Source organism: Sciurus carolinensis, chromosome 8 (genome assembly GCF_902686445.1).
Source record: "Sciurus carolinensis chromosome 8, mSciCar1.2, whole genome shotgun sequence".
Lineage (NCBI taxonomy): Eukaryota > Metazoa > Chordata > Mammalia > Rodentia > Sciuridae > Sciurus > Sciurus carolinensis.
Genome location: NC_062220.1, coordinates 132,450,698 through 132,476,291, shown reverse-complemented (window position 1 = coordinate 132,476,291; position 25,594 = coordinate 132,450,698). Strand labels below are relative to the sequence as shown.

At 50.7% G+C, this 25,594-nt stretch overlaps 1 protein-coding gene across 3 annotated transcripts; it reads left to right on the top strand.

The window, feature by feature from the left end:
* Positions 1-22,156, top strand: Cabp1 (calcium binding protein 1). Of its 3 annotated transcripts, none has more exons than XM_047561201.1 (7): positions 5,932-7,402; positions 12,961-13,140; positions 16,667-16,697; positions 16,962-17,105; positions 18,037-18,146; positions 18,432-18,579; positions 21,681-22,155. In XM_047561201.1, exons 1-7 carry the CDS (start codon positions 7,361-7,363, stop codon positions 21,704-21,706), a joined length of 681 nt encoding a protein of 226 aa, XP_047417157.1. In that variant the 5' UTR covers positions 5,932-7,360; the 3' UTR covers positions 21,707-22,155. The 3 variants fall into 3 exon arrangements, with proteins under 3 accessions (XP_047417155.1, XP_047417157.1, XP_047417156.1); XM_047561200.1 differs by lacking the exon at positions 5,932-7,402 and adding an exon at positions 7,456-8,115; XM_047561199.1 differs by lacking the exons at positions 5,932-7,402; positions 12,961-13,140 and adding an exon at positions 1-760 and having other exon boundaries at positions 21,681-22,156.
* The last annotated feature ends 3,438 nt before the right edge of the window (positions 22,157-25,594 follow it).

Sequence of the window (25,594 nt, the reverse complement as noted above, 5' to 3'; positions counted from 1 at the left end):
GGGCCGCCCGAGAGCCGGGGGTGGGTTCTCGGGGACAGCAGGCAGCCCCCCCAGATCTGCACCGCCAGCCGCCGGGAGCTCAGGGCTCCGGGCGTAGAGGCTGCGCTGTCACATGGGCGGTGGCGACGGGGCCGCATTTAAGCGGCCGGGGGACGGCGCCCGCCTCCAGCGCGTCCTCGGGCTTGGCTCCCGCCGGGCGCCCCGCTCTCTGCCCGCCGGGGGCCCCGCGCAGCGCCGCACCGCACCGCCCCCGCCGGGCCATGCGAGCGCGGGCCCCGCCGCGATGAGCTCGCACATCGCCAAAAGCGAGTCCAAGACGTCGCTGTTGAAGGCGGCGGCAGCGAGCGGGGGCAGCCGGGCTCCCCGCCACGGCCCTGCCCGGGAGCCTGGGCTGCCCGGCCGCCGGCTGCCCGTAGCCTGCCCGAACACGCCGCCGCCGTCCGGGGACCCCAGTTCGCGGAGGCCCCTGTGCCGGCCGGTGCCGCGAGAGGAGGGCGCGCGGGGGAGCCGGCGCGGGCTCCCCCAGGCGCACTGCAGGCCCCGGGAGGCGCTGCCGGCTGCGGCGTCCCGACCTTCGCCGCCGTCGCCGCTGCCGCCAGCCCGCGGGCGGGATGGGGAGGAACGGGGGCTGTCCCCGGCGCTCGGCCTCCGGGGCTCGCTGCGAGCCCCGGGTCGCGGGGACTCCGCTCCAGCCGCAGCGACTGAGGCAGACCCGTTCCTCCACCGACTGCACCCCATGCTCAGCTCCGCCTTCGGCCAGGTAAGGGCCGCGCCTCCCGCTCGCGCTCCCGGGAAAGGCGCTCGGGACCCTGCCGCTGCTGCACGTCCTCGACCCTACTCCCGCTGCCAGTGGTCTCCAGGTCACGCCTTGGCTCATGCTGTCATCTCGCGGCCCCGGCGCCCTTGCGGTCCGGCACTCATCCACCCCCGTGCCTGATTCAGCACCCTGTGCGCTGTCCACGCTCCGGGCCTCTTCTGGGCAAGGCACCACCACCTAGCCTTCCTCACACCTGTCTCAACCCGCTAGTCCTGGAAGGGAGAAACCTCCACAACACTCCTGGAGATTTGTGGGGGTCAAAGAGGAGCGCCCCGAGCAGGTGGCGCCAAACCCACTGCTCCGGCCTCTGGCCAGTATCTCCAACCACTGACCCAAGAGAGAAAGGGATTTGGTGCAAGGGGAAGGGAGGCTTGGATCACACAGACTTGTTTGGAGTTAAAGGACTCTAGCCATTGCCTATGACGTCTTCGAAGGCCTGGAAAAAGTTAGGAAAATCAAAAATACGAGGAAAAAGAAGAGGTGTCTGGGTAGGCATGGGGGGGCGGGTGTTTAGAGCTATGGCTCAAACTGGAACTTTGAAGTGTTTTAAGGGATTGTCACTTCAGGGATGCCACAAGGATGGCAGTTGGGCGGTTGTGGATTTGTAGAATGTGGAATAACACTCAGAGAACCCTAGCCTGAGTTGGTGTGCATTTTAAGGTCAGAAAAGCCACTAAGAGGTCACCAGTGGCTCCTTCGGTTTCCTCAAGTGTCCCTGGTAGCTGGGCATCTGCCCTTTAAAAAGCTTTGTGGTCACAATTTGTGATTGTGTGGCTGGGGAGACAGGAACCTATGAACTCCTGAACAAAGCCAGACTTTCCTCTAGTTCTGAGTCTGTAATCAAGTCAAACTCACTGGCGTGACATTGAGACAGTTCTGCGGCAGCCAAGAATTGTAATGCAGAGGGCCAATCAAAGTGTATGCCTAGTTTGTTGGGGACACTGGGGTCTGTGGTGGGATCTAGAGCAAAGAAGCCGCCTCAAGCTCCTGGCTTAGCGTGCTGGATCAACATTCTAAGGAGGCCGTGTGTGTTTGGCTTCAGATCTGCACATTTCTTTTCAAAATACTACTCCGCAGTGGCTGATGCCGGTGGAGGTCTGACATGAAGGCAGCCGCACATGGATTCAGGTTGCGCGGGCCTGCTCTGGTGGTGTGATGGGGCAGCAGCGTGTGGCTTTGTTCCTGCAGGGAGCCCTCATTAGTCGAGTGAGCTGGAAACAGTTCTCTGGAGTACAGATCTGGATGCAGAGCCGTGAGGAGTCAGAGCAGTAACACACTGAAGGAGAAGTTTACTGCAGTGGTTTTTGTGTTAGTGAGGACATTTGGGGGGTTAAGTCAGGAGTGGGCTGTGGATTGGGACTGGGTTGCAACACAAATACTGTGTTGTTCAATAACAATTCATTCATATATCAAATACCTCTTGAGCACCTATTTTATTTGCCCAGGCATTTGCTGCACACTAGGGAGACAACAGAGAAGGAGAGAGCCAGACTTCTGGCTATTTGGGGGGGCTTATGATCTAGCAGTTTGGAAGGCCTGGACTCATACACTTCCTGGTTATTCAGTTTGCTGGTGATCTGACTCAGCTCCTAGAAAAAGAACCCTTGCTTCCCAGCCTTGCAGAATTTGCCTACATGAGCCCATTCTGAGCTCAGAGCTCTGCAGCTACATGCTTTAGTTTCTCCTTCTAATTTCCCAGTCATTAAATGAAGAGTATTCTCCAGTCCCATGTTCTGAAATGTCACCAGGGTCATCTGAGTCAGGAGGAGCTGGAAGGTCCCATCAAATATTTACTACCTTCCTTTGGAAGCTCGTGCCTCTTGGAGCTGTGGGCATTTTCTTTAAAGCCCAGCACATTCAGTGTGGGCTTCCTGCTGGCACCTGGAAGGCATCTGTTTGAACAACAACAGTAACAGCACAACACACCCAGGCTGGGACTTTTGTGTCAGAGCCTCCAGCCTTCCGTGACAGAGAGGAATTAGTCTTTCTTTCCTTTCTCTGTATTGAAATTTCTGTCCTTTGAGACAGGATGGGGGCCCAGAGAAGGCAAATGGGGGTTCTGAATGCAGACTTTCAGATAGGATCTACTTAGGGCAAAATATATTTGGAGAAGTTTATTTTACATCTCTCAAGTTCCAGTTTTTTCATTGGTTTGTTTTTTCCTTATGTGAGTTACTTAATCTCATTAAGGCTCTTTGATTACCTGAAAATAGAGATACTCATAGTACCTCAAGGAGAGTTTGGGGAGTTAAATGAGATATGGAGCTCATTCCAGTGCATGGACTCTCTGTGTTAGTTATTATTTTTTGTTGTTGTTAATTAACTACCAAGGGCATCTTCTTTCTGTCTGTAATAGGGAGAGCCAGGTTCAAAGTGAAACTGGAGGTACCAAGATAGACTCCTCCATTTGGGGAAACAGGAATTAAGATTCTTCTAGTGACCTCATGGAGCATCCTTACTGCCTGCAGGGAAGCAGAGTAGATTTGGGGCCAAGGTGTTGAAGTGTGGCTTAGAAGATAGTAGAGCTGTAGGTTTCAGTCCCAGCTCTGTCACTTTCTATCTCTGTGGCCTCAACCTGTCGTTTTATCTCTCTGGTCTTGATTTCTTCATCCAGAAATGAGATCGACAAAAACTACCTTGTGTGTTATTGTGAAGCTTACACAAGATTAAGGACATCAAATGCCTGGCTCATAGCAAGTGCTGGATCAAGGACAGCCTTTATTAATGTCATTGCCCTTTTTAATAGACTAATTGAATAAGGGTCTGGGTAAGGTATTTTGAAAGCTGCCTCTGAGCTGGGTGAGGAAGGCTATTAAGAAGGGAGCAGAGTGTCCTTCCCTAGTTCCTTCTCTGTTGCCTGCTAAGGACATGCCACCCAACTGCCTAAAGAGAAGACGTGTCAGAAATCAACTCAGAATAAGCCTGACCTAGGGCTTTGGGCCTTGGAAGATTATTTCATGTACAGGCCTTCTGCTCTCTTAAGCTTGAGAAGAAAAACCCTTATAGAGGCGGCAGATGTGAATACAGCCCATAGCTGATTGGCTAGGCTGGCTGAGTTTCCATACTGCTTTACACAAAACCGGATCACAGTATTTCATGAGTGAGTGAATGAGTGAATGAATGAGTGAATGAATGAATAGTGAGTGAATCAATGAATGAATAGTGTCATAAGCCTCTGGACTTCAGAGGTTTTTTAGTTCCTGTGGTTTAGATGGTGAGAGAGGCCGTGGTGGTTTGTGTCCTAATAGATTCAACTGCAACAGGCCTGTATTCCTAGAATGAGGGCTGTGTGTGTTCCTCATTCTTTCCCAGATGGAGTCTCCTCTGTTGCCTTTCCTCTGAGGCCTGGGGATGGGGAAAGAGATGGTCAGTTTGAGGTTAATGTCAACCACTGATGATAGACGTGGCCTCCGTCAGTTGGTGAAAGTCCTTCAGGCTGTCTGCATTTGCTTACCGATGTTTCTGGGAGGAACAAGAGTACTTGAGACCTCAGTCTAGACCCCACCAAACCATTGTCAAAGTCTGTTGTCATTATCTTCTCAGCAACCTGTGAAGGTTGGTATTGTCATCCCCCACTTTAGAGACGAAACAGGCTCAAGAGAGGGGAGTGATTTGTCCAAAGTGACAGTAAATAAATGGCAGAACTGCCTGTCTCCAAACACACCTGCCTGTGCTGTACCATGCTGGCTGGGTGGAAAGTCACTTATGCGTGTTCCCTGCCTGTCGGAAGCATCTCATGTTACGACCCAGCTTTCCCCAGGCATTTTACCACTGGGCTGTCATCCAAGTTCAAATGCTAGTGATAGAACTGATCAGGATGGAAGGCCAGCCTCCCATCCTAATCAGGAATAATCAGCAGCGGGTTTATCCTTCTCATCCCTCTGATCCTATTATTCCATTCCAGAACTCAAAGTGTGGCTTCCAGAAGGCCCAGGGGCTGCGGCTCTGTGAATCAGGATTGGGGGGTGGCATACAATGTGCTTCACTTCTTAGAGGAAGCCTCACCCCTCAGCTCTTTTTTGTTTCCTATAAAAGATCGAACCATCTATCTGTCCACTGCCCAGCTCAGGTTTAAGGAAGCTGTGAAGCCCCAGATCTGAACCCTCTAGCCCTTGCTACCTTTAAGCCTCAAACTAGCGTCAGCTCTACCCTGACCCCCAGAGCAGGATGAGCTTTCTTGACTTTTCCATAGGGGCCTGGTTTTGCTGTCTTCTGCCTCCTCTTTCGTAGGACTGAGATCTGTCTCAAGGTCGACAAGTGGGTGTTGTACCCTGAGCTGACCTGCAGGGGGCAGGAGTCACCAGGTCTGAGCCAGTGGATGTTGGATGACTGGCCCTTTAAAACCAATGCTAGGCAGGGAAAGGAGGCACTTTCTAGGTGCCTGGCACTGTGTCAAGCCTTTTGCATGTTTTATCTCATTAATTCTTCATACGAGCCTTAAGAGAGGTATTATTAGAATCCCTGTTTTACAAATAAAGAAATGCAAGTTCAGAGAGACTAACGTGTCCTCAAGGTCACATGGTTACTAAGCAGCAGGGCAAGGTTTGAACCCAGGTCAGTCTCATTCTGCATTCCAAGCTCTGAGATTTATCTCAGTGGTTCTTGACACTGGCTGCAGGTTTGAATTCCCTGAAGAACAGACTAAACAACTCCAATGTCCCGAACCCTCCTAAACCGATGTAAACCCGAATTTCTGGGGAAGCTCCCTGGCAATTCTAGTCTGCAGTGAGCATTGAGACCTACCTTTACATGCTTTGCATAGTGCCTTAACATACATTCTCCGGTTTAGTTGATATGAATTGGGATTGTACGTGGAGCCTAACCCAAGCTCCACTGGTCCCTGGTGAGCTTTGTCTCCAAGTTTGCAGATGGTCCCTGTTCTAGATTTTTGTCTGCAAGTTTTTCCTGATTCCCCCAGACTAAGTTGGATCCCCTGTCTGTCTTACTTTCACCTAGTTTTTGTTCGTTTGTTTTGTACCAGGGATTGTCCCCAGAGGCACTTTACCACTGAGCCATACCCTAGCCCTTTTTATTTTTTATTTTGAGACCCAGGTCTCGCTAGGTTGCTGAAGCTGGTCTCAAAATCTGTGATCCTCCTGCCTCAACCTCCTGAGCTGCTGGGATTATAGGCATGTGCCACTGTGTCTGCTTCACAGCGTTCTTGTCTTTCTCCCTTTATAGCATTTATCTAAAATGTAATTAAGTAACTTCTCATAACTCCTTACTGCCTCTTGCCCACCTGCCAGAATGTAAGCTGCCAGAAAGCCGAAACCACCTTTATCTTGGTCCCCGTGACACTCCCAAAGCCAAGCCCAGTGCCTGACACCTAAACACTAGGCACGTGATACTTTTCTTTCTTTTGAATAATTACTCATTAAGCCCCAATTAGGTGCCACACTTTGTTTATGTGTCTGCTTTATTAGCAAGGCAGGGGAAACCCCGTTTTCCAGTAGAGGAAATTGAAGCTCAGGAATGGGAAGTGGTCACTGGCAATGCCAGGACTCAACTCCATGTGCCCCCATCCTGCCCCTTTGTTGGAGTCTATTGAACTTGACCTCTCTGACCAGACCCACGGAGTGCTTCCTTCATGCTGTTTCCATGGGAAGCAGCTTAGAAGTCATTTGTGTTGGCTGCTTGCTCTTCCTGCTCCTGCTGCTTGGCATCTTCCCCCTCTTTCCTGCCCTTTAGGCATCTACACCCCGTCCCACCTCAGACTCCTCCCTTTGGTCTCAAGGGGAGGCCCCTCCTCTTCCATCCTCTCCTCCAGAGGTTTGGTCCAAACAAGGCTGCTGAGTAACCATTCCCTGACCAGCAGCCACAGCACCATGACCATCAGGAACCAGCAATGGGCCTCCTTCCCAGGCTTCTAGGAGTGAGCCAGTGTCACCCTCTGGGCAGTGCCCCCAACCACCTTCCCTAGCAGGATTTCCGACCAGTAACCCAAGCGGGACCTGAAACTCTTTTGAGCTCGGTGTGTAAGACCTGGTTGCTTCTGGGAGGACCTGGGAGGAGTTCTGCCTCCCGATCTATCTCTGGTGCCCCCTGCTGGAAAAAGTCAGATGCAGGGAAGCATCTCCCAGCTGGCTCGGCCTGAAGGTCTCAAATGGGACATCTGAGACTTGAGATGAATTTGGGACGAAGAAGAGCTGGCCACCTATAAAGTTCCGGCTGCAGGACCATGAAGACCATTTGTAAAGGGCAGCTTCTGTGTTCTGCACCCCAAGGAAATGGATGAAAGAGCTTCACTCCGGATTAGGTAGAGGGTGAGGAGAAGGTCTGGGGAGTTTGCCTCCGTGCCGGTGCTGCCTCTGCTGTGCCCCCCTCGGGGCCATCTCTTGGCTTCCCGTGGATCGTTGAGCTCACACACAGCAATGGAGAGCTGATCTCAGCTGTCGGCTCAGCTGTGCTGCCAGCCCTGGAGCCTCATCCCATTTCACTGATGAGGCAAGTGTGAAAAATGGAGCGTAATGGAGACGTCACAAGATCTCCCAGGCCCTGGACTGGAGCAGCCTGCTCTCCATCCATCTGGAACTGCCAGGGGCGATGAGGATGCGTGCTTGTCCAGCTCACTGCTCTTCGGAAAAGGCATACATCTCCCTGGGGGCTTGTTATGTGCGCATGTGTGGCGTGTGTGTTTGTGTGTGTGTGTGTGTGTGTGTGTGTGGTGAGTGTCTGTGCAGGCAGAGCTGTGAGCTGTGGGGCACCCTGGCATTGGGGGTCCAAACTAGCCAGCTTTCCCTTCTGGATCTGCTGGCCTAATTCCCAGCCACAGCTGCCACCCTGGGTCCCCTCCCTGAAGCAATCTCCCTGCAGCAGGGAAAAGGAGGGGGTTAGGGAAGGGGAGAGAAGCAGGGAGAGAGGACTCAGCTCTAATCTGATGTAGATGATCCGGCAGGCTTCCCAGCTTGGCTGCCCTCTGCCATCAGCTCTCCGGGCGATTTTCTCTGTGCCCTGCACTCTTCCCTTTTGCCTTCATCTCCTTAAGAAAGTGCCCAGAAAGTTAAACGCAGACACACAAACACACACACACAAGCCACCAAAAAAAAAAAAAAAAAAAAAAAAATCAGAGCAGGAGCAGACAGACGGGTAAGAGAGCACGCGCGCCAGAGAGAGGGCTCAGCTCGGTCTTGGAGGAAGAGCGACACAGGCAGAGGGAGGCCGGGGTTGGAAGTGACCCAGACCAAGGTCTTCTAGCCCCCGAGGAGCCTCCTTCATGGACCCGAAGATTCCAAGAGGGGCTGCCTCAGCTTAGGATGGGCAACTGTGTCAAGTCACCACTGAGACATCTCTCCAGGAAGGTATGTTTCCGGAGCTCCCAAGTCCTGGGGATCAGGCATCTTGCCACCTGCCCCAGAGGTTGGGCATGGAGCGGGTGGGCATCTGAAGCTTGCTACTTTTCCCAGGGGTTCTGTCCAAAGTTGCTTCCCTGTTCTTATCTCCAGATACCCTCCTATCTCAGATGCTTATGTCTCAGGCTGCAAGCTGAAGTAGGGTCCTAGGGCTATGTGCCGGGGGGCTTGGTGGGGAGAGAGTGGGAAGCCGTGTTTGGGAATTTGCACAGGAGTTAGCTTTAAGTCATGTAGCTTTAGGAGCTTTTGGACCATAAAACGAAAAGGGTGGATTCTTAGGATATCAGTGCACAGACACCTTTGAATCTGGCATTATCAGAAGACCCTTCCCAGCAGCATGCTCTGGGGCTCATGTATGCATAACCTTCCAGGGTCTGTGCTCCTCTCTGGTGGTCTCTAAGTCTTCAGAATTGTGAGCTTTGAAGTAGATCCCTTTGCTACTGAAAAGCACTAAGCTGAGTATTTCCTTCCTCTACCTTCAATAATTCCCAAGTCAGATCAGGGAATCTCAAGAATGACCAGACTGATTTCAAGCCCAGGATTGGTTCCCTTAAGAACTAGGATGCCCAAGAGATATGTTGAGCAGGTGTGTACATAAAACAGTTTCTGGAGTGGGTTCATTGCTTATACACCAGGATAATATTCTTTTACAAGAACTCCGTTGGAGAAGCACACAATCACTCCTAAGGCACCTCTCATGCAGGTCTGGACTTGCATCTTCAGGGTTTTGCTTCAGGTGGGCTCTGTCTGTACTTCTAGCCCTCCAGGGTCAGGCCAAACTTCGACATTATTTAAAGGAAGAAAGAAACAAACATCTTCCTCCAATTCTCCCATTTTCCAAATGAACTCAATTGCCACTCAGTGGGGTTAGGAGACACACGTAAGGTCTCAGGTTAGCTAATGGCACCTTTATACCAGCCCCATCCTCCATCCTCCATCAGTTTGATGGCCTCTCAATTTAGGACATTTTGGGCTTTTCTGCCTGTCAACTTCCTCATTTGGCTAAGCTGCTCACATCAAATTCCATTTAATCTTTGCAGTTCCTTGGATCCTTCTGAAAATGGATGGTTGCGTCTGTGTTTCCCACCCCCCCATAATCTGTCATCTTCTTAGAGAAGTCTTCCACACCAGAGGTGGGCTCTGTGCTGATTCAGAGTAGCAGAAACTGATCTGAATTAGTTTGGAGGACCACAGGCAAATGCCCTCACGATGGGTTCTGTCCAGAGTTTTAGGGGGTGAAGTTAGGAACAAGAATTATCTTTCTGTCCCCCTCACCCATGTTCCCTGACACAGCAGAGTGCTCAAGAGTCGCACAGGTCTCCCCTTCCACACCACGTGACCTTAGCAAATTAACCTCTCTGTGCCTCGGTTCCTATGTCCGTCAACTCATCTTTCTTGGGGGGGGGGTGTCTCTCTCTCTCTCTTTTACAGTGCTGGGGATCAAGCCAGGGCCTTGTGCATGCTAAGCAAGTGCTCTACCACTGAGCTACAACCTCAGCTCTAATGTCTCTCTCTTAAGGCAATTGTGAGAATTAAATAGTGTCAGGCACAGTGTCTGACATATAGTACTCAATAAAAGTTAGCATAATTGTCATTGTAATCGTATCTTTCCACTCCGTACTTCAGAGAAGAGGGATGGAGGAAAAAAGGAAAAAAGGAGAGATTGATGTTATTATTGGTGCTGGGATGGAACCCCATTCTAATAAGCACATGCTCTGCTCTTGAGCCACACCTCCAGATGAAGAGGGTCTGAGCCCATGGAATAAGTCAAAAGATCATTGAGAAGGTTTGCATTCAATGTCATGTTTCTTACAATAGTGGTAAGAATTACTTTTTCTTATTTACAACGTATCTAACACCTGACATCTCACTTGCTCTTTTCTACAAAGTAGTTTTCTTGGCTAGTTAGCAGAGAAAGGAACTGGATACAGAGATAAGAGCTTTCCTAAGATCTCACAGGTCTCAAACAGGGCTGGGATTTAGACCCTGGACCATGGGAAGTCAGAGTTGGTATTTTATTTTTAATTTTTCCTCCAGAAGAATCTGCCTCTCCTGCTGTCAGAAATGTTCTACCTAGATTCCTGGATCTGACCTTCGAAGTCATCTAGTCCAAATTCTCACTCAATGCAGCAGTCCCCTCTCTGGGATTGTTTAAATCCTGGAACTCCTGCAAGAAGAGGGAAATTTGACCTGCATGCTCTTGACCGGCTTGTGTTGTTAGAAAGCTGTAAGGTCATGAGGCGCAGTGGCCCCTCCTGTCACCATGCCACACCCAGGATATGTCCCTTTGGTGCCAGGAAACCTTGTCAGCTTGTGGCTTGGCTTGAGTGGTAGCTGGGGAGCTGGTAATGGTAAGAGGCGGCATGCCTGGGGCTCTGAGCTGGGCAGGATAAGGCTGTCAGGTGCCATCAGTGGCTGGAGAAGGACTGCAGCCTCCAGGGACAACGTGGTGCCAGGCAGTGTTATGATGAAGAGATGCAATGGAAATTCCCCAGCTACCACTGACTGGCTTATTCTTTGTGGGAGCAAATTCCTCTCCATCCTTCTCATTTCTTTCCTGATTGGCAGATGTTCCCCCACTTTCTCTGGAGCCAGAAGTAACTGCCTTCTGGCACACAGAATCTCTTAAGTTATATCACCACCACCACACCATCATCATCATTATTGTCATCACTATGGCAACGCCATTTATTTGGTCTTACCATGTTCTAGGCACTAGGCAAAGCACTTTATATGCAAAAGCTCGTTATTTCTCACAAGAATCCTGGGAGTAGACAGGATTATCCCCATTATACAGAGAAGGAAACTGGAGTACAAAAAGGTAAAGCCACCTGCCTGAGGTCACACAGCAAGCAAGCAGCAGAGCCAGAACTTGTCCCCAAGACCATGTCTAAAACCAGCATACTAAACTACCTCTCAGAGTTCTGTGCCACCTGCTGCCTCCTCCTTCCTGAGTTGTGCTCATTCTGAGCCAAGTACATGAGATTCAGCCAGAAACCAAAAGTCTGATTTTCTGCAAACATCTTGCGAGATTGTTTCTTGGTGTTACGCCACTGTCCACTCCCAGGCTTCCTTTGGTTCCCACTCCCAGTTGGGAAGGTCCGTGTTGGTCTATGCCAGCTCCAGCCTGGCCCTTGAAGTGTGGGTGCATGCAGCAGAGGCTCTAAATCTTACCTCTTAGGGGCATCAAGCCACAATGGGTCCTTAGTCTGTCTGACATCCCCGATTTCTAGATTTCCTAAAATGGACCCTTCTTGGACTCACCGAACTTGAGCCTTGGACTGGGTTCCTTCACCTTGAATCTGAGTGTCTGCTTTCCCTTTAAGGAACCAGAATACTGCTCCTCTCTCTACAAGCCTGGAGTTGGCTTAAGGTGTTGGAAGGGTGTCTCTGTAGCCCCACAGTGGAAGATTTTGGGGAGAAGCATGATAGGACAAGGGAGAAGTGGTTTTGCTTCTCAGCCTGGCAGGACAGGCTGCCCTGGGTCTTGGGATCTTCTCCTAGGCATGTCCGTTGAGCTGGATCATCTGCTCGGAAGTGCGATGGGATGGGAGGACAGGGACACAGCCCTGGGCTTCTCACACAAAGACAGCCTTCAGGGGTTCAGCTACTCTGCCTCTCATTGGGAAGTTTCTGCTCCAAATCCCCACGCTGAGAGGAGACCGCCCAGCACCAGGCTGAGGGCAGAGTGATGTGACCTGGTTTCTGGAGAGGGGCTGGCAGGCTCGGCAGGCCGGGGTGGAACGAATGTTGTGTCTAGATGCTGCTGTTGTCCTAAGGGAAGGCCTGTGGGCAGTGCTGACTTTTTATAGCTGCATGGGAACCTGCAGGGGGGAGAATGGCTTGGCCAGGGCCTGGGAGCAGAGCTATATTTGGTCAGCAGACAAGGCCCCTGCCTCAGCCTCTAGAAGTCCAGCAAGCTGGGCCGGGCAGGAAGCCAGGGAAGGCGGGAGGGAGGGAAAGAAGGGCTGCTGGAAGTCTGTCTCATCTTGAGGTTGTAAACGGAGTAGAATCCAAGCACAGAGGTGTCTTGTTTGTTGTTTGGCCCACTTAGTGCTTTAAATCAGAAGATCTGGTAACAGTGACCGGAGTTAGGTAGTGCCGCCCATTTAAAGGGGGCACCAGCGTCCATTTTGCCCCCGTCCCCACCTCTTGCACCCTGCCTGCTTTGTTAATGGCAGCGATGACACCTATGTTCTCAGCCTCTAGTCCAGCAGACTACCAGAGACTGTAGTTCGTGTTGCTGACTCTGACTGCCCTCCCAGTCTTCCAGTGGGGACCCAACTGGGGTAGGGTCAGAGCCCCTTAGTAAGCTGGAGACACGAGCTAGCTGGGGTATTGAGCTGGGATGTTGGAAGCATTTGGAGAAAGGCCATTGTTCCATTACTCTGAGAGAACACTTCCCATTGGTTAGGACAGAAGCTGTTCTCTGATTTCTTCTGCGTGCACATGAGCACGAACATGTGATTCTGTATATAGATCTGTGTCGGAGTGTGTGTGTGTGTGTGTGTGTGTGCGCGCGTGCGCTAGCATGGGCCACACAGGGAGCATTACACCCAGCTCTCCCTGGACAACTGTTTCAGTCAAGGATCGGAGTCTCCAACTATGGGACCAATTTGAAACCTGTCCCCATGCATCCTGAGGCTCTCTGAACCCTACCACTTGACTCTGGATGATCTTCTTGTGAGGAGAAGTCCTTCTCGGACCAGGAGCCAGGTTGGGGCCAGGAGACCCTAAGTGGGCAGGGAAGTGATACCCTGCCTCTCTTTTGTATTTGCTCGGTGCTTGCTGAAGATGCGCCAAGAGGAGAAGACCAACTACATGGTGGTGCAGACAAGCGAGGAGGGGCTGGCAGCTGGTGACGAGCTCCCCGGACCACTCCTGATGCTGGCCCAGAACTGTGCCGTCATGCACAACCTGCTGGGGCCTGCCTGTATTTTTCTGCGCAAGGGTTTTGCCGAGAACAGACAGCCTGTACGTAAGTTGGCCCAGTGGAGCTCGCTGAACTGGGCTTCGCAGGAGGTGCTGGGAAGAAGAGGGATTCTGTACCCAGCTAGCTGCCCCTGTCCTACAGTGGATATCCCCCAAATCCCCAACTTGTCAATCTGATTCCCAATTTCCCATTCGTGGCTACAAAGTGTGTCCATATCTATCAGCAAAAAGTAATGATAAGCTGGGTGCAGTGGCACATGCCTGTAATCCCAGCAGCTTGGGAGGCTGAGGTCAGAGGATCGTGAGTTTGAAGTCAGCCTTAGCAACATAGCAGGTCCCAAGCAACTCAGCAAGACCCTGTCTGTAATAAAATACAAAAATGACTGGGGATGTGGCTCAGTGGTTAAGTGTCCCTGGGTTCAAACCCCAGTACCAGAAAAAAAAAAAAAAAGTAATGATAGCAGATACAATTCATTCTTTAGGGCATTTAGGATATGCCAGGCTCTGTGTTAAGTGTGATGATGGATTGCCTCCTGTAAGCCTCAGCAACTCCAAGAGGTAGGTACTTTTATCACCCCCATTTCACAGATGAGAAAACAGAGTCAGAGAGGTAACATGCAGAGGTAGTAGGTGGTAGTCTGGCAATCAGGTGGTCTAACCTAAGAGCCTCCTGTGCTTTTAACAGTTCTATATTTACAGCTTCACCCAATAGAATTTTCTAAGGTGATGGAAATAGTCTAAAATGTGTGCTGTTCAACATAGCAGCCACTAGCTGCATGTGGTCACTTGAAATGTGGCTAGTGTAATGAAGGAACTAAATTATCTATCTAATTTCATTCTAAGTAAAATTTAAATAGCTGCATGCATCTCGTGGCTACTCTATTTGACAGGATTAGGGAAAAGAAAATGTTCAGATACAAACATTTATAAATTGCACTTGCTAAATACTTTCCATGTCTTGTCTCATAGAATGCTCACCAATTCTGTGGGAGGTAGGGACTGGTATTAACCCATATTACAGATGAGAAGACTGTGGCTCAGAGAGTAGAAGCGACCTGCTCAAGGTCCCACAGCTAGAAAGTAGCAGATCTGGGATTTGTCCTCAGGTCAGTGTGACTTTAGGGCCCAAGCTCTTCTCCCCTAATGATATAAACTGGGGAGAAAGGAATGCGTGTGTGCTCCATTCTACCTGACCCCCTGCGTTGGTGCACATAGTTTCACCCCATGCGGGTGGCATCCCTAGCTCCACTTGAGAACACAGCACACATGCGCTCCCTGCTCTGCAGGGGGAGAGTGTGTGAGCCAACGACCAGTCACCAGGGCTGTGCTGCAGACACACTCTGAAGGGGTACCAGCTTTGCTGTTCCCTGAGTTCTGGGCATATAAGGAGCTGCAACGAGGGTCAGCAGCAACCATCCAGCCCCAGTCCTGCCGAGTGGGACCCTGGAGAATTAGCAGGTTGCTTGAAGCCTTATGGGTGGGAAGAACTCATTATGGCTCAGTGATTGGTCCTAGTAAGTATACTTTTGCACATGTGTATGCACACATAAGTCAGCCCTCTGTTTCTGTGGGTTCCATTTCAAAGGAAGAGTGGATTCAACTACCTGTGGATCAAAAATAATTTTTAGGGATGGGGATGTAGCTCAATCAGTAGAGTGCTTGCCTCGCATGCACGAAGTCCTGGGTTCAATCCCCAGCACCATTATATATATGTAGTGGGGATTGAACCCAGGGCTTTGTGCATGGGAGGCAAGCACTCTACTGATATATATATATATATATATATTTATGATTGCATCTGGCTGGGCTTGGTGGCACATGCCTGTAATCCCAGAAGCCTAGGAGGCTAAGGCAGAAGGATTGTGAGTTCAAAGCCAGCCTCAGCAACTTAGCAAAGCCTAAGCAACTTAGCAGGACCCTGTCTCTAAATAAAAATATAAAAAGGGTAGGGGATGTGGCTCAGTGGTTAAGCACCCTGGGGTTCCATCTCAGTACCCCTCCCCCAAATTGCATCTGTACTGAATATGTACAGTGTAACAACTATTTACATAGCATTTACATTGGATTAGGCATTATAAGTCATCTAGAGATGACTTAAAGTATGTGCATGGGCTAGATGCAAATACCACACCTTTTTATATAAGGAACTTGAGCATCTCTGGATTTAGGTATTTCCAGGGGTTCCTGGAATCAATGCCCCACTAAACCAAAGGATATCTGTTCTCACTCACTTTCATTTGCACAAATGAAAAAAAAAATCTTTTTTATAAGCCCAAGAAAATCTATGGGTCTGTCTAGGAACAGAAGTGACATATACCCTTGCACCTTGCACCCTGACAAGCCTTTTAGGTGAAAGTCCACACCATCATCACACAGAGACTGACATCCCATCAGGTGACTCCTCCTGCCTGGAGGATCTTGGTGCCTCCAGCCTGCTGGTTCCAAGCTCACATACGCTCTCAGCACCAGCAGCCCTTCCCTTTCCACATGAGCCTCAGGCTTCCTCCTGCCATATCCCTCACCCTGGGGCCAGTATGGAGTGGGTGGGCAGTCACCGTCTCCACCCACCCTGGCCTGGTTGGCCGGCGTGGCCTATGTGTGCAGCTGAGATGCCTCACATCACTGTGGCATGCCCGCGTGCCTGTGCCAGCCCTGTTGTGAGCCTCCTCAGGGCAGCATGCCTCATGTTCCCCCTGCCCAAAGGAACGCTGTGGGCCATTTGGGAGTCTCCTAACCAGGTCCACCTGGGCACCTGTATCCATTATGTGCCAGTCTGTCTCCCTCCTGGGCAGACCTCACCATCCAGAGCCTGGCCTGTGCTTCCTCTGGGGCCTGCTCTTTGGAGACTTCTCCACCATCTGTTCTGACACCTGGACCCAGGGTTTCCTTGACTCCCCAAGGAGACCTGGGCCCTGCTGGAGGCTGGAGATGTGTGCTTTGGACCCTGGCAGCCATCAGAGGCACTGGTGGCCTGCAGGGTCCTTTACTGTGTCCTGCAACGGGACAAGAGTAAAGATGGGGGGCAAACTGGGGCAAGTGGGTCAGTGCCCAGGTAGCAGGGCACAGTCCCAATCTGCCCCTCCTTCCCTGGCTCCTCCCTCCTCCCTCTGGGGCTCCCCCTATGGTCCCTGCTTCCTCTTGCCTTGCAGTCCTGCTTCTCTGATGGCCTTATGGGTTTCTGCTCCTGGCTTCCCTGGTGTCACAGGGTGTTGCTCCCTCTGTCGTGACCTCCCCTGGCCCTGTTTTATTTCCAGGTTTTTGCCTCTGGACCAGCTCTGCTCCTGACCCACTCTTGTATCTGGAATAAGGGTCTGGGAACACAGAGGTTCCGTGACCAGGGTTCTGCTGGGACCTTGGGCATCTCCTCTGCTGGCCCAGGGGCCTGTGTCTTCGGCTCATGGTGGAGCTGCAACTTTCCCTCCAAGGATGTGGTCCAGACAAACCTCTGCTCCATTCCTATCAGCTCCCACCCAGAGCTTGCTGCCCCTTGGATGGCCCCCACTGGATGGGCATTTTGTAACTTCCAGGTCCCTTGCTGCTACTAATAGGACTTGTTCTTTTGTTTCAGGACAGATCGCTGCGACCAGAGGAGATTGAAGGTAAAACTTGGATCTTGAGTGAAAGGGTGGCTCAGCCCTCCAGGAAGGTATGGGAGGGAGTTGGTGGGAAGAGAGGCAGGGACACCTGGCCTCCTGGGAATGGTGCATATGCTGTGGAGCCAGTCACTGGAGGAAGGAGCCTGGAAAAGCTAAGACCCAGAGCCCTCAAGGACCCAGGACCCATCTTCCTGGTGGGCCTTGTGCTGTCTTTGTTCCCAGAGGCTCCATGGTCCTACCCCCCAACATATCTGCCTTTGTCCCCAGAGCTCCGAGAGGCCTTCAGAGAATTTGACAAGGACAAGGATGGCTACATCAACTGTCGGGACCTGGGCAACTGTATGCGCACCATGGGCTACATGCCCACTGAAATGGAGCTCATTGAGCTATCCCAGCAGATCAACATGAACTGTGAGTCCCTCCACAGGACACCACCTTCCCTTCCCATCAGAAAGGCCTGGGTTCAAATTTTACATCCACCTTTTTCTAGCTGTGTGACCCGGTGCAAAGCACTTACCCTCTCTGGGCCTCAGTTTCCTCACCTGTCAAATAAGGGTGGTAACAGGAAAGTGGAACTGAGGAAGTAAATTAGGGAATATATGTAAAATAGTCCAATACCTGACATACAGCAAGAAATGATCAGAGGGATGCTATTGTTGTTTTTCTCTGTCTTAGTCCGGTTCTCCTGAGGCAGAGACCCAAGTGCAAGGTGTTCGGTAGGTGAAGGGAAGCATTGGTAGGCAGCGGGGAAGGGAGGTAGGGTGGGGAAGGAGCCCACCCAGGGCCAACTCTCATGCCAGCTGCCACAGAGGGGCTGGAGTCTAAGCCTGCTGGGGTTAATGTAGAACAGCCACCTCAGAATGTCCCTCAGTCCCTACCTGCCTCTCCAGCTGGGTGTTTGCCCCCTGAATCCTGTGGGTCGCTGGTTGAGAGCTGTCATCGGCAGGCAGTGGGTACCACCTAGCCACTTGGAAGTGCAGTCTGCATTTGCACAAGGGCAAGGCTTGGGGGACACATGACTTTTGCTTCTCTGTACCTTTCTACAAGTGTGTCACTCTTTCCATTTTTGAAATGCTTTGCCTGACTCTGAGCCAATGCTGCTTTCTCTCGTCCATATCTCCCTCCATCTACTTCCTGATCTGCTCCCTTATTCAACCCCAGGCCACTCCCCTGAGCCATTCAGATAAGCCACCTGTCTGTGGTCACTTCTCTGTCCCTATTTGCTTCTATCCTGGAACTAGAGACAGGCAGATCAACGAGGGGTTGGCAGCGCCCTCCTTGCCTAGTTGGAGATGGGGAATGTGTGGGTTGAGGGTGACCTGGCCCTTTCCTCTTGCTCCAGTGGGTGGCCATGTGGATTTTGATGACTTCGTGGAGCTAATGGGGCCTAAACTCCTGGCAGAGACGGCTGATATGATTGGAGTAAAGGAACTGAGAGACGCCTTTCGAGAGGTGAGTAATGGGCCACGACAGGCTGTTAGAGCCTGGATCCCAGGATGGCTGCTTGAAAAGAAGACTGGGAGCTGGGCAGAGTAGCACATGCCTGTAACCCTAACAACGCAGGAGGCTGAGAGAGAGAGAGAGAGAGAGAGAGAGAGAGAAGCCTGTGACCTCGCTTCCAGACCAGTGGGGAACTTAGACAGAGAAGGGACTCTAGGGAAGGGGGGCCACTGGGTCTGAAGAAGGACCTAGCCTTGGGAGCTGCGGCTCCAGTCTCCCTCCTTGTGCCCTCTGTAGTTTGACACCAACGGTGATGGTGAGATTAGCACCAGTGAGCTGCGAGAGGCCATGAGGAAGCTCCTGGGTCATCAGGTGGGACACCGAGACATAGAGGAGATTATCCGAGATGTGGACCTCAATGGGGATGGACGAGTGGACTTTGAAGGTAGGTGGGACTTAAACGTAGGAGAGAAGCAAGCCAGCAGTGGCTGTCCACAGTCCGCCAACTGTGTGTCCGCCACACTAACAGTGATCCACTCCAGCTTTCTATCACTCTGTCCTTCCATTGTCTCATCCCTCTGTCCATGTACCCCTTTAATCCACCTCCTATCCTTATCCACGTCCATCTATCCGTCATTCATCCATCCGCCTGTCCATTCACTTCTTCCTCTCTCCCTGTCTATCTCCATCCTTTCATACATTCATCTCTTCATCTGTCTAGGTGCCTATTTATCCATTAGTCCTCTCTAAATAACTATCCATACAACCGTTTAGCCACACATTGATGTCTCCTTTCCTGCATCTTCCATACCTTCACCGTGCCTTCATCTCGGTATCTACATACTCATTCACATCTCTCCTATTTCTTTTCTTCTGTTCTCCCATTCATGCATCTCTAGCCATCTGCCTGTCCTTCTATTCATTGTCCATTGATCTCTCCATCTTCCTGCTCAGTCATTTACCCATCTATATCCATCTCCTCATCCATCCACCCATCTCTGTTTCCCTGCATCTGTCTGCCCCCATCCATCCCTATCCATCTGTCCGTCCACCCACCCATGCATCCACCCATGCCGGTTATTTTCTGAACACCACCTTCCTCAGTCTGACCTCAGTCCCCTGATATCTAACCATAGTTGACTTCCTACCATTCCTTCACTCATCTCCTCCAAAATACTCGTGGTCCATGAACATAAAGCCCTCTTTTTGCCAGGATTCCTTTTTTTCTGTTCTCTACTAGAGCTAAATTAGATTCTTCCTTCAAGGCCCAGAGGCGGGGGCCACTTCCTCCAGTACTTCTTTCCTGATTCCTCAGGCTAAACTTTCTCTTTTTGGGGCTTTTATAGCTTCAGGTTCATCCCTGTTTCTCATACTGTCCCAACTGCTGCTTATAGTCATCACCCCACTTGATTCTGAAATTGGAGAGAAAGGGAACCCTGTTTTCTTTATCTCTGCATTTTCTACATAACTGAGCACCTGACACATAGCTCATGTTCAGTGAAAAGTTTTTAAAGGAACCAGTAGTAATAATAATCACTTATTGTACACGTGTTGTGTGCCTGTCATGCTAAATAGCCTTATATATATATTATCTCATTTAATTCTTGCAGTGACTCTTGTATCTCACTATTATTCCCTCATGTGAGGAAACTGAGGCTCAGAGAAGTAATATAACTTGCTCAAGATTGCCTATCAGGAGGCAGAACTGGGGCACAAACCCAAGCCTGGAATCTCAACTACTGTGTACTCCCACACATGACATCTTTTATCACACTAAGCAATATGACAGAAAAAAAGTAAAATGTTGACCCTGTTCTCCAGGAACTTGCATCCTGAGCAGAAAGACAGGATAAACGTGTGTCAGAGTGTGTGTCCAGAACACAAAGTCTTGGGAGGTCTTCTCTGGGGAGTAGTTGGCTTTCACGGGAGGTGAGAGTGTGAATGGTAGCACCCACTGCAGGTGACGGCTCTTCCTCAAGAGGCTGGCATTGCCCATTTGTTCTATCAAGATGTGTTGTACATCTGCTGTGAACCGAGATGTGGTCACTGCCTTTGGGAGCAGGAAAACAGAAAAGTAGTGTGTTCTGTGCTGTGTTGGGGGAAGCAGAGCAGGCTGTGCAGCACAGTGGGGGAGGGTTAGGGAGGACTTCCTGGAGGAGATTATAAATGCATGGAGACCTGAAAGATGTGTAGGAGCTCCCAGATGAAAAAGGAATGAGGGGTAGCCACACGTGGTGGGCAAAACCTATAATCCCAGCTGCTCGGAAGGCTGAGGCAGGAGGATCAAGAGTTCAAAGCCAGCCTCAGCAAAAGCAAGATGCTCAATAACTCAGTGAGACCCTATCTCTAAATAAAATACAAAATAGGGCTGGGGATGTGACTCAGTGATTGACTGCCTCTGTGTACACACACACAAAAAAAAAAAAAAAAAAAAAGAAAGAAAAGAGGGATATTGATCCTAATGTGTGGACACTTTTGTCCACATGGACACTTGCACGTGGGTGTTTGTGGCAGCTTGTTCATAATTGCCAAATCTTAGAAGCAACCAAGGTGTCCTTCAGTAGGTGACTGGATAAATAAACTGTGGTAATCCAAAAGATGGAATATTTTTCATCACTAAAAAGGAATGAACTATCAAGCCACAGAAAGACACGGATGGACCTTAAATGCATATTTAAGTGAAAGAAGCCAATCTGGAAAGACTGCATACATGCTGCATGATTCTGACTACATGACATACCGGAAAAGGCAAAACTGTCTCCATAGACAATGATACGATCAGAGGTTCCCCAGGTTTGGGCAGTGAGACTATTCTATGACACCATAATTGTGGATACTTGTCCTTGTATGTTTATCTGAACCCAAAGAATGTGCAACACCAAGAACAAACCCTAATGCCAGCTATAGTCCTTGGGTGATAATGAGTTATCAAAGTGGGTTCATCTGTTTATAGGTTCTAGCCCGTTGGGACATGTTGATGGTGCGGGAATCTATGCATGTGTGGGGACAAAGGTTATAAGGGAAATCTCTGTACCTTCCAATCAATTTTGCTCAGAACCTAAAACTAAGTAAAAAAAAAAAAAAAAAAAAAATTAAGTATAGGAAAGAAAAGAAGGGCTTGGAGACAGGTTGCAGGAAGCTGAGAGGTGGGGGACAGGAGAGAGAGGGACAGGGAGAGAGGGAGCGGGCAGTGGCAAGTGAGAGCCATCTGTGTTCTGATGAGGCTGGGCAGGTTGCAGTGTGGAGACCGGAGAAGGGGAGAGATGGGGTGGGAGATGTCAGTAGCAAGGCCAGATCAGAGAGGGCCCTGAGGCAGTGGCAGGACCCTGGACATCATCGCTGTGGAGCCATGGAGGTTTAAGCAGGGGTCACGTGTGCAGATTAGAGGCTCCACTGGTTGCTGTGCAGAATGTGGTTTGGAGCGGGCAGAGTGGATGTGGGGGATCAGCAGAGTCAGGGCAGGGTGACGGGAAGAAGGTCGGAGGCAGCCTCCTGGGCTGTGCCCTGACTGTCGCTGTCTCCCTATTCGTTCCTGTATCTTTGCAGAGTTTGTCCGGATGATGTCCCGCTGAGGCCTCAAGGGCCCCTCCAGGACTGCCAAGCTCCCACAGGCGGGGAGGGGAGAAGAGGAGCCAGAGCGGCCTCACCCCGCCGTAGCCGCTGAGAGCCCAGGATGTACTGGCGGATGGGGCCTGCCTGCACCCCGGGGAGGTGCCCACCCCGGACCCCCACCCCTCCGCACTGTGAAAGACTCACAACTCCTGCAACTGGAAAGGGGGGCGCCCGCCGACGAGGAGGCCGCAGTGCCAAGCCGGCAGAGGTCACGCCAGGCGCCAAGTGCCACGTACCCAGCCGCCGCTGGCTGGGTGGGCCAGGGAGCCCGCCAGCAGACCCCACACAGCATGTGTGCCCCGGGGCAAAGCCTCCCGCCGCCCTCCTTAGCTCTGTGCCCGTCCCAGCTCGCCTCAGCCCTGTGATCTCAGAACCAATAAAAGTATTTCCAAGAGACAGATGGCGGGGGTGGTCTTTAGTTCTTGGTCCCGGTTAGACGATGCACAACTTTCCTGAGTACCACTTGCGTGGAACTGGCTTTCCTGCGTTCAACATGCATTTATTGAGTAGCTGTTATATACATACCCGGTGACTTCCTTTCTCAGTCCTCAGGTTAAAACCTGGTACCTCTCACTAAGAGAGAAACGGAGGAGTGTTGTTAATTTAGCTGAGTATGCAGCTGCCCAGCATACCATTTCCTGGCTTCCTGGGGTTTTCATACTGGTCAGGGAAATAGACATGACCTAAACATACCCAAACACGATTATACATGGTGACGCTACTGGAAGGAAGGAAACATACAGGATCTTCAGCAGAGTATATAGGGAGGCCTGACCTGCTCTAAGGTCAGGGAAGGCTTTCCTGAGGAAGTGATGACAAGGGCTTTGCCCTTAAGGAAATCCCAGCCTGTGTGAGGAGACAGATGTTGAAATAGCTGCCATCCTCTCCACTGAGATAAGAAGCAGGAAGTCTAGTGGTTAGGCCCTGGGTTTGCCTGTGATGTGCCTTTGGGCTAGTCATCTCTTCTCTTTGGATCCCAGTTTCTTAGATGTACGTGGGGATAATAAAGGATGTGGTCAGTGCAGAGTGAGCACTCCCGAGGCATGATATTGTGAACTTCTGGGGGCTGCCGCTCTCAGACTGCAGTGGAATTGCACAATGTGGCAACAGGGAATAGATCCATTGTGATCATTGTAATTAATTTCTACAAATGAAAGGTTAGAGTAATCTGAATAAATTCGTGGGTTTGGCAGGCTTGGCACATACTTGAGATAGAGCCTGGCAGCAGATGTACTCTAAGCCGTTGGTTTTGTGCTTTAATATGCCTAAGAATCACCTGGAGAATTTGTTGAGCCATAGATCCGCACCCCTCCCCCACCGCCCCACAGTGGTTCTGATTCAGTTTGTGATGCGCTCGCTCTGTGAATTTGCATCTCTAACAAATTCCCAGAGACTGCTGATGCTGCCGGTTGATGAACCACAGCCTGAAAAACTCTGCTGTAAATCGCAGACAGGTGGGAGGCAGGTGTGCTCCCAGGCAGCTGGGGCAGGCTGCAGGTTGCAGGCTGGAGCTGAGGGGTGAGGGTGGAGCACCCCCTGCCTGCTGTGCTGTAGCAGAGGGAGGACACCTGTTCTCAGATCTGGCAGGGAATGTGGGAAGGACTGTGGGCCCCAGCCAGAGACCTGGGTAATCCTCATGTCCCTGAGCCGGGAGCTCCAAATTCACTCTAATAATCCAATTCTGAGACTAAGCCCTTGGCTCCAGTCCCGGCAAGGCAGGCCGGCTGCCCTACCCACCCCATACCAGCTTAGCTCTGCCCAGACTCCAGATCTGCGCTGTTTCAGAAAGGCAAAGGCCTTGGAGGACGATTTGCAGAAAGATGGCTCCTGTAGACATCTCCGTCAGCCAGCAAGGCCACTGTTCAGAGGAACCTTAGTGCTTAGCGTAAGGGAGACCCAGGGCCTGGGCTTCTGCCTCCTCCGATGCAGAAATTAGAACTCCTCTAATGCCTTGTATTTTAGGGCTACTAGTAAGATCGTTTGAAGAAAGGGTTCTGTGACTTTTCAAGAACTGAGAGGCATTTTCCTAGGTGGGAATTCTTTCTGCTTCCACCCATAGCACTGCGTTCATACTTGGTAAATCACCTTAGAAGAGCGCTCATGGTTGGAGAGGTCTAAGCCCTGATTTGCCTCCGTGAGATTTGTAAAGCCTAATTTATGGACTCATTCATGCATGTGTTCAACTACGCTTTTTACTTACTTATTTATTCATTCATTCACTTATTCATTTTGCAGTGTTGGGCATTGAACTGGCGAGGACCTGGTGCGTGCGAGGCCAGGGCGCTACCGCTGAGCTACACCCCCAACCTCCTACTGATATTTATTGAGTTCCTACCATGTGCTGGACCCTGTGCCAGGGTGGCTGTTCTCAAGAGCTCAATCTGTAGTGGGAGAAATGAACAAGAAAACAAACTAGTGTAATGTAGTAGCTCACGGGGCTCCTCTCGAAGCAGCAGGGGTACATAAAAGGCCCCCATTCCAATCCTTGTATGTCGTGCAGTGGTGTAGAAGGGACAGATTTGCTAGGACCTGATGGGTTAGCAGGGCTGAGTCAGAAGATGTGATCAGAAAGACTGTTTCTGGTTGAGGGGGCAGCTGTTCCAAGACCCAGAGGTAAGGGGGAGCTTGGTCCCTTCGGAAAACTAAGCGGAATTCCATCTGTCAGCTGTACTGAGTGACTGGGTGGAGGAGCAGAGAGGGGTGACACTCAACAAAAGGCAGCACCCAATCCTGCTGTAGACTTTGGAGTGTGGAGAGGCTCAGGCGGGACCGCTGAGAAGCTGCCATCTTGTTTCTGCAGGCCACGGAAATAGAAACCCTGGTGCTTACGAAGGGCTTGCCTTTAGGGACAGATTTGTCCAGAGGGCAAAAGAAACCCCATTGTGACTGTAGATAGCCTGAAAGCATTTATAGCAAAATGCCTCAGAGCCTGGGTGCTGATCTTAAAACAGAAAACGAGACATTAGATGCCCCAGTGGAAGAACACGCCACCATCTGGGACCTTCCCAAAAGGGTCACATTTGAGTCTGGTCACTCTTCGAGATCCAGCAGGCAACTTTCAGAAAGTGTTAGGGCAGAGGAACATGTTTACATCAGCAAAATCCAGAAAACTCCACAGGTCAACTGGCCCTGGTTCTTCAACAGATCAGTTACAAAACATAAAAAGGAATGAAGCGGGGAACTAAAAGAGACATAAGGGGCTTGGGATGTAGCTCAGTGGTAGAGCACTTGCCTAGTACATGTGAGGGCCTGGGTTTGATCCCAGCACAGCAAAAAATTTAAAAAATAAATGGGTCCAACTGAGAATGGTAGTGTTCATGGATGTGCACCTTGGTGAAAAAGTCATAAAGAGACACACAGAAAATTCTATTATAAAAGTCAGATTAGCCATTGCTTTTAGAGAGGAGGAGGGGCCCAGACAGGGGCTTTTCGGATATGGGGCAAAGTTCTACTTCTTGACCCGTAGGGTGATCACAGGGTGTTTATCTTATAATAATTCACTAAGTTGTCTGTTTGCTCTGTGTGGTTTTCTGTTTGCCTTGTTTTACAAGAGAGAGAGAGAGAGAGAGAGAAAGAGAGAGAGAGAGAGAGAGAGAGAGAGAGTGTGTGTGCGGGGTTGGGGGGGAAGAGTGGACTCAGAAGCTAACTACCTGATTCAGATCACAGCTCTTCCATCTGTGAGCTGTGTCATCTGGGTGAGTTATCAGCCCCTTTGGGTCTCAGTTTCCTCACCTTTAAAATAGGGATGTCGGTACAGGTTTTTTTTTTTTTTTTTTTTTTTTTTTTTTTTTTTTTTTTTGCGGTGCTGGGGATTGAACTCAGGGCCTTAGCGCTTGTGAGGCGAGCAC